Genomic DNA, 8,850 nt, shown 5'->3' on the forward strand with positions numbered 1-8,850 from the left:
GGCTTTACAGCCATAAACTCCTTCCAAAGAAGACCTTTGTTTCTCTATTTTCACTTCATCGGATTCTTCAGTCTTTTATTTTTGATGTGGCATCTCGTGAGGCCATACTAGAGTTGTGGACCAGTTTATACACACCCCCACATTAATTTAGATGTGCATTAAATAACTTTCAGGACCTTCAAGGCCTTTTTGATGTATAGACAGCCTATGATTGCGCTAACTTCGAACCGTCTGCGCACCAAAGGTTTTTGTTGACCTATGATTGGTGGTGGTTAATTACCACTTCGAATGGGGTATCTTTGTGCAACATGCTATGTATTAGTCCATTGATTTGTCACGAGTTTCTAGCTTGATTAGCTCTAGAATCCTTAGGTGATCTATCAGCTTCAGTTTCACCGTCTGAATTAGTCTGTAGACGTCGCTAAATGCCAATTTAGTGACAGATTAGCCTTTGAATCTTGTTTAGTTCTTTGCTATCTTCGCCAGATGATTTGCAGGGCTTGAGGCTCTCAATCAATCAATTTGTTATTGTGTATTTTTTCGAGTTTATTTGGGTATTGGGTGAAATTGGTTTTGAAGAAAACTAACATTTCATTATTTACTAAAAATTTATTGTAATTTCATCAAAATGAGAATATTTAAAAACAGTATCAGTAAAATTATTTAGAATACAAGGTATTTCAGTTGTAGGTATTCATAAGAAGAATGAATTCCATATTTCTTTATCCTATTTTAGAAAAAATCGAGATTTAAATCGTTCCAACATATTAATACTAATTTCTTTCATAATACTTTGTATTCCTTGAGTTTTAAGATCCAAAATAACTAACCTAAACTAAATTTCAAAACATTCCAAGATTTCTAAATGAAAAATACATTTCATCACAATTTGTATCGGTAAAAGATTCAATTTCTAGATTCAAAACCTATGTAGGGTAGTTGTCTTTATATAAATTCGAAAACAAGTTTTGAAATTACTTTAAAATGACATTTCAGTGAAGAAAATTATAAGAATGGGGTGAATTAATCATTAAAATTTTAAATTTTAAACAGTAGGATTCATTATCACAGAAAAGTATTCACATATTTATGAAACGAATAACGAATTACATTGAAAAATTGTTTTTATTTGTCACACATTAGGCGGAAACAATTTTTTTTTACGCGAATGGGGTAAAGCGTACACGAGTTTGTTCCAAAACCATGGTTTTCCCCATTCCAAGTAAGTGTTGGTGTCAAGATAAGCTTTGAGATCGCCATCTAATTTACTCTCATCGATATCGCCGTATTTAATGACTATTAATCTAGCTCTGCCTTCGTTAATGGCATGCGTATGTGCTAAATAAAATTCCTTTTTACTCCAAACGCTATCTAGGAAATTATTAGAAAGAACAACTAAAGTTCTTTTAGAATTTAAAATCGAATAACGGATATTGGACATTATCGTCGATCCGGGAATCCAATCTCTGAAATGAACACAAGTTGAGAAGGGTTCAGGACCGGATTCTAAAGCGGGTAGAAGATAATCGGTAACAAGTCTTTCGTCCTGTCGGGCAAAACTAACGAAAATATCATATTTCTTATCTTCATCTAATTCATCTTCTGCTACAAACCATAAACAACAATTTCTGGAATATAACCAAATTTTAATTTCCATTCTGTAAGATATGTAACACCCCAACGAAATCACTAAAAAAACTAGGAATCCAACGGTTAGCAGGACGCTTAATTTAAATGCAAAAGAGTAGCGACAAAGGTCGTTTTTTTCTACTAGAGGTGTTCCGTCGTTAAAGCATAAAACTTCATTGGAATTCACCTGAAATAAAACAAAAAAAATTGATTTATCTCGAGCTTGTGACTTTTAATTAAAAAACTATTTATATTATGTGACTAACAGTTTTGTTTGTCGATAAATCACTTCTTAACACATCTTTAGCACAACTGGAAACATTTTTTACAAAATATTCCTCTCTCAAGAAGAAATCTTCGTATGCCAAGTCTGGATTATACGACGGATCTTATTCGTTTCCAAGAATTCGTATATTTCATCAATAGTGTACGATTTAATTTTGTCCAAGAAGAATTTATTGTGTACAGTATCCCTAATTTCGAACAGATAAATTCATTCTTAATAAGAATCATTTGCTGGCCTTCACACATCACTCAATGAGTTCTGAGCCTAACCAGCAAAAACATAGTCACTTGTAGAAGTTATAAATTTCTTCTCTTGAATTCTTTGTGAAATAATTCATCCTCCAGAGCCAGAAATTACTGGAGCTAGGTGCTCAAAGAATTGGTAAGTATAATTCAAGGTTTTAACATTTAGATTATCTATGTTTTTGTTTTGATTTGATTCCTCAATTGAAGTCAGAAGATGTAAGTACAATTATTGACTTATAAGATTTGATTTCACTGTGAAACTTACCAATTTGTAGTGGGATTTCAAAAAATTTTGTAAATCTGTTGCCGAACATTCGCATTCCCAAGGATTATCAGCCAAATTCATCGATGTTAACTTTGTTGTTCCATTAAATATTCCAACGTCAAGGTTATACAAGTTGTTACCATTTACTTTGAGAATCTAAAATGTAAAAATCTTTTGTGAAAACGTCAATTTGAATAAACACTTTAAAACGTATTTTAGTACAGTAATTTGTCAATATTCCGAACATAAATCAGTCAGAATATCTAAAAAAATAGATTTTTTCAAAATAAATATTCGATTTAAAAGAAAGCTGTAAGATTCGTATTCAAGAATCACAAACGCGCAGTACATTTTGGAAATTTAATATTTTCATATATCAAATTAACAGCTTTTTCTATAATTAATAAATTCGAAAGCTTCTTAAGTTGGAATTATTAATGCCGTAAAAAATTGGTAGTATTCACAAAAAAACTATACAAAGTGATATTTCGGAAAGTACAGTAAATAACTAGAAAAAAAATATGGTAGCAGATCTAAATATTTAATTACAAATCGAGTTATTATATAAGTCGTGGAAGATTGAGTTTTTCATATGGATAGAGCTGATGGTAGATATCTTAAATGTGAATGACAAACTTCTTCAACAAAGATACTCTGAACAATATGTTCGAAAATTGAATCCACTTGAATTTAAACAAACATGAGGCTTAAAAACAACACCAGGCTATTCTCGAAAATGTTCAGAAGGATTTCAAAAATTAGTTGTTACTGAATCAAATAAATTCTGACTGGAACTAAAATATGGATATTGAGGATAATATTGTTGGAAATTGGACCAAAAAATCCTGCTTCATACTGTGAGAAACAAGATCGCCGATCATTCAAATCAATTAGACATGCGAGTTTTATAGGCAAACAACTCACAATTTTGAACATGTTTGAATAGGGAAAAGCATATGATCTATTTTTTAATTAGATACCCACCTCTATACCTCTTGGAATCCATTGAATATTTTCCAAATTATTATTCGATAGAATCAAATTTTGTACATTGTCATATCCTAATTCTGGACTTGGACTATCGACGATTTTATTTCCATTCAAGTTTACTTCCAATTTTGTCGTATTGATGTTTATTTTGGGAAAGTATGTAAGATTCCTCATAGCACAATCTACTTCCACAAATTTAGTGTACGGTCTCCAAAAACAGTCGCATTCTAAAGGACAATTAATACCGATGATGATACAGTTTACGTCTTGTGGATAAACGTCAACGATTCTTTTACTATTATTTCGACAAAGTGTGTCTCCCACTAATATTTCAATACTGTTTTCAATAACTAAAAATTAAAATTAATTGAATTTGGTTTATAATTGATATAATAAATTTATATCTACTATATATCGACCCGATTATAAATTTAGTAAAAACTATGTCTAAAGAAGGTAAAGGATTAATTATATATTTAAAAGAGAAATTCCACAAACTCGCAGAGAAAAAAATTAACTAGAGGATACGAAAACTGAATTGAATTTTCTAGAAAACTATAAATCGAAATATTACGAAGACTTGCTGAAAGAGAAATACTTTATTGTCGAAAAATTGTCTACAGTTTGTGAAAAAAATACAAATAACTAAAAAAAATTAATTTTGAATATAAAATATATACAAGAAAACTACTTTTGAAAATGTTTATATGAAAAATTAACTATACAACAATCCTTAAACATTTAATATTATTAAAATTAAAGAGTAGAAGGCGTTTTCTAGTAAATATGCTTTTAAATTATTGCAAAAGATGTTATAGATTTGATTTCAATTGGCAAATGATTGTGCAGTTTTTTGCGTTGTAAAATATTGAGCCCTTAACCAATTCAGAGCTTTGAGTAAATAGATTAATCGTGTTTTGCGTTCCTAAGTGGATAGTTTTGTAATGATTCTTCAAAAATTGAAGAAGCTCTCCGTTTAAACCGAGTAAATACCCAAGTAAGAAACAAAATGGAACCTTGAGACACTCCACATTCTATTGGATTGCAAGAAGTCATCGTTGTATCAATCTTTACAAATTGACTTCTGCTGGTGAGGTATAACTTAAACCATACGAGAGGTGTCATAATAATGTCATACAAAGCTTTGGAATGTACCAATTATTTTTGTTATATGTTTTGTTATAACAAGGAAACCTGACGTGTCAATTTTTGTAGAACAAACCAAGGAACTGATTCACGTTCTGGTTAGATTTTACCTCACCTTCATTTGGTTTAATTTAACTTAAACTGGTTGATATTCAAACTTACGTGGATCTAATTGATTATGGAAATATTTTACTAGATCGAAATTTTGACAATCACATGGTAGAGAATTTTCTCTTAAATCTAAAATAACTTTATTCATTCTTTCTGTTATAAGATCGAAACGTTCTTCTAAACTTTCTTTTAAAATTGTTTCAACGCCGATAAAATCAACTTCTTCTATTTTATTATTTTTCAAATCAATTATTTCGATTTCTGAGAATACTGTACTTGCTATTTCGGCAAGCTGAAACATAAAAAAAAATAATTAGTTGGCAATTAAGTGTACTTAAACGTTGAACTTGTTTTTTTTTTTCTATTCAATTCACCCCTTTACAAATATCGTTACAAATTAATATTTATATATGAAAGTTCTCACCTGAATGCTTTCTATTTTATTGGAACTTAAATCAATTTGTTTCACACTCTGCATGGTAATAAAGAGGGAAGGGAAAGTTTCAATCTGGTTGTTTTTCAAAACGATATTCTCCAAAGCTTCACAACCCACAAACGGACTCGCCTCGTAATAATATTCATGCCTATATAAGTTATTGGAAAGGTCTATCGATTTTAAATTCTGTAGATTTTCGAAAGCTTCGATGTGGATACTTTTAATTCTGTTATTCTTAAGGGATAAAGTAACTAAGTTGGCAGTGTTGCCAAACAAACTTTCAGTAATTGTACTCAAATTATTGTCATTCAATTTCAACGTTTGTAATTCAACGAGATCAATAAATATTTGATCGGGAAGTGCACTAATTGAATTTTCACTTAAATCGAGAATTTCCAATTTAGTTAATCCCGCTAAAAACGAGGGTGGAATTATTTTTATTTCGTTATTTCCTAATAGTATCTCGCGTATATTTTTGGTATCTTTAAATAATTGCTCCGGTAGATTACTGATTCGACAGTATTTTAAATTGATAGTTTTTAACTGTGATAAGTTGACGAATAGTTCATTGTGTAGTTCTAAATAGGGATTATAACTAAGTAGAATTGTATCTAATTTTTTATTATTATTGAATATGGTTTTATTCAATTGTCTCAGGTTATTAAAATTGAAATTTACATCGCGCAACATTTTCAAATCTGCAAAACTATCTTCGTCTATGGAAGATATACTATTGGAACTAAGATCCAGCGATTCTAAGTATTTTAAATTCTTAAAATCTTCTGTTTCCAACTTATGTATATCGTTTCCCCATAAATGAAGTTCTTTTAGTTCTTTGGATACCGTTAATTTAGGTATTTTAGTGATACGACTCTCAGTTATATGTAGAATTTTTAGATTTGCAGGAAAATTGAAATTTGTAAGTTTTGAAATTTCACTATTTCCTAAATTGAATTGAATTAATTTTTGAAAATTGTCCAATACATCGTTATCTATTTGATTTTCTATAGAATCTAAAGTTAGCTCTTCTATTTCTGAATAACCGTTAAACGTATTTTTATCAAAAGAAGTATTTCCTCGAATCGGCGTATTGAACAAAATCAGTTTTTTAACACTTCTTATATCGAATTTCTTCAATAAAGATGATAAACGATCCGGTAATGGACACAATCTAATTCTAACCAATGTGGTATTTCCGGATTTATAATTGGGAAGTTCCAAGTTTTTGTCACTTTCGCAATCGAGATGAAAATATTTGTACGGAACTCCGTGTATCAAAACGTTCTGGCATTGATATTCGTACTCGTCATGGGAGTGTATACACAAACAGCGTGGATTTTTATTATTATTACATTCATTAAACATTGTCGTTACGAATGTCACGTGATATAATACACCGAAGATTCCATAGAACTTCATAATCTGTAAAAATAAGAAAAAATAAGTGTGAAAAAAAAATGGAAATAACTAGACCAGTTTCCCGGTCATTTTGTAAGTGTGTAATTTTCCGTTTCCTTCACACCCTTTTGTGTGTTGGATTAGGAACGAGCGCCCTCTCTACCGTCCATTATATATTCTTTATCACTTTGATATAATGATGTACTTTTAGATAATTTTTGTATCAAATTGTTTCAAATCTGAAGACAATGAAGAAAACCGAATCTCGATCCGATCTAAACCAGCAGATCGAGAATGTTTTGTCTAAAATGATCTAATTTTCCTGGTCTAAAGTGAGTTAGTCTCAAAATGACATGGAAATGCGTCAAATCCAAATACGAATGGGGTCGAAGAAGATAATAAAAGATAGAAGGCTCTGTATTAGGAGGTTATTTTCATTCCATTTAAATTATTTAAAAGTTACGAAAAAGAAGAAACACTGCATTTAAGTTCAAAAACCTGAGAGCAGCATTCATTAAATACAAAGAAATGTCAAGTGGAACAAACAAAAATAGAAACTAGAAGCGTATATAGAAAAGTAAAATGGAAAGTTCAATTTAATGGATAAAGATCAGAGGGTAGTCAAAGTGCAACTATTGTTGATACTAACATTGATTAAAATATTGAAAAATGTTAAGGAATACACGAGACAACTATAAATGAACTTGAGATACCTCAACATGCCAATAAACTTCGTTATTATCGAAGAAAATCATAGAAACATGGAAGCAATAACAAAAATGATAAAGATGTAGAAAAACTGAAAGGGTAAATTGAAATAGAAAAAGCATAAACGAGAAAAATAAAAACAAAATCATATTAATAACAAAAGATGAACAAATAGAACTATTGAGTAACAAATATTTGATAAAACAGTGTTCAATTAGAAGAAGATATCGAAGAAAGTAGAACTGAATGTATACGATACAACAAGAGTTTCAAAACTTACATTTGGGGTAACTAAATACAAGGAGAATTTATGAGAAACCACTCACGACAAGAAACAATAAAAAAAGTAAATAAGAGAATATTAAACTCGTTTGAGTATTTAGCGCGAAATAAATAAGATTAACATGGAAAGTAAGATCTATAGGAGACCAAGAAAAACATGGAAACAAGGCGATAGATCAAATGATGGTATTGGAACAGGACAGGAAAATTTGGAGGACAATGGGTAAATGGATAATAATTATCCGACGTCCTAGAAATGAGAAAAGGAAAAAATCAAAATTACAGTAGAATATTTTCAAAATACTTTTCGGTCCTGAACTGGAATTATTTTAAATTTTGTATATAATACAAATTATTCTAAGTATCAAACAAAATACGAATGTTATTGCTTTACTAACTAATGTTTGTTTTGACATCGAAATTCAGTAAAAACAATGTTTGACTTTTTATGAAAGCACAAGGTCAGTCGTAGTTGATGTAAGTCAATAAAATTCTTTTCTACATCCTGACGTTCCCATGTATATTTTTCAATGATATTACTGCCGAAATGCAGACTCGAGTATTCTTTAGAGAGAAAAAAAAAATAATGAAAAAAGACTCACCAGCAAATTTTACTATATCCACAACACAATTATACGAATATGAATATACACGAAGCGAAATAAAAGAACAGTGATTACAAATTCACTACACAAAATTCCTTGTTTCAAATTCTGAAAACACTTTTAAATTGAAAAATAAAATGTACTACCTTCTATATAAAATCTCTGGTGAATAGATTAAAAGGTAGGAGAAGCTTTATAGTAAAAGACCAATAGAGAATATTTACAGGTAACAACGGTAGGTACTAATCCCTTGAATGGATTATATCTTAATGTCCTGAAACTTGTTTTGGGAATTTCCCAAAATATATACAGTTAACGTTCTATTTTACTGGAAACAGGTAAAATAAATATAACAATTTTTGCCTGTTTTGTCAGTATTTAACTTTCCAAAAGTTTTAGCAAACTTTCATATTATTAAAACCAACTTGATCCTTGAGATATTTATCACAAAAAATATCAATAATTATGACTTTGGCTGTTAGAGAAAGCTATAAATGATAAAAAAGGCCTGAATAATCAAAGTAAAATCTATAGTTTTATTTTATAAACTCAAATAAAACTACGATTAATTTCATAGATGATTCTACATATTTTTGAGATGTGAAAATCTTAATTTTCCCCTTGTTAAAACAGATTTCTATTTTGATAATCATGATGTGGATGACTTATCGACAAATTGTCAGTGTCAAATAATATTTTAATTAAGACTGAAAATGAAATTTCAAAATAATTTATACTTAAATTCATAC

The 8,850-nt window shown here is 29.7% G+C and overlaps 1 protein-coding gene across 1 annotated transcript; it reads right to left on the reverse strand.

Annotated features, from left to right (window-relative positions):
• Positions 1–589: 589 nt before the first annotated feature.
• LOC130903378 (protein toll-like) lies at positions 590–8,376 on the reverse strand. The gene is made up of 6 exons (XM_057815442.1): positions 8,099–8,376; positions 5,097–6,530; positions 4,724–4,964; positions 3,410–3,765; positions 2,426–2,581; positions 590–1,816 (listed from the first exon to the last, which is right to left on the reverse strand). The coding sequence occupies exons 2-6, from the start codon at positions 6,525–6,527 to the stop codon at positions 1,133–1,135; spliced, it is 2,868 nt and encodes a 955-aa protein (XP_057671425.1). The 5' UTR covers positions 6,528–6,530; positions 8,099–8,376; the 3' UTR covers positions 590–1,132.
• Between the last annotated feature and the right edge of the window lie 474 nt (positions 8,377–8,850).

This window comes from Diorhabda carinulata, chromosome 2 (assembly GCF_026250575.1).
Source record: "Diorhabda carinulata isolate Delta chromosome 2, icDioCari1.1, whole genome shotgun sequence".
NCBI lineage: Eukaryota > Metazoa > Arthropoda > Insecta > Coleoptera > Chrysomelidae > Diorhabda > Diorhabda carinulata.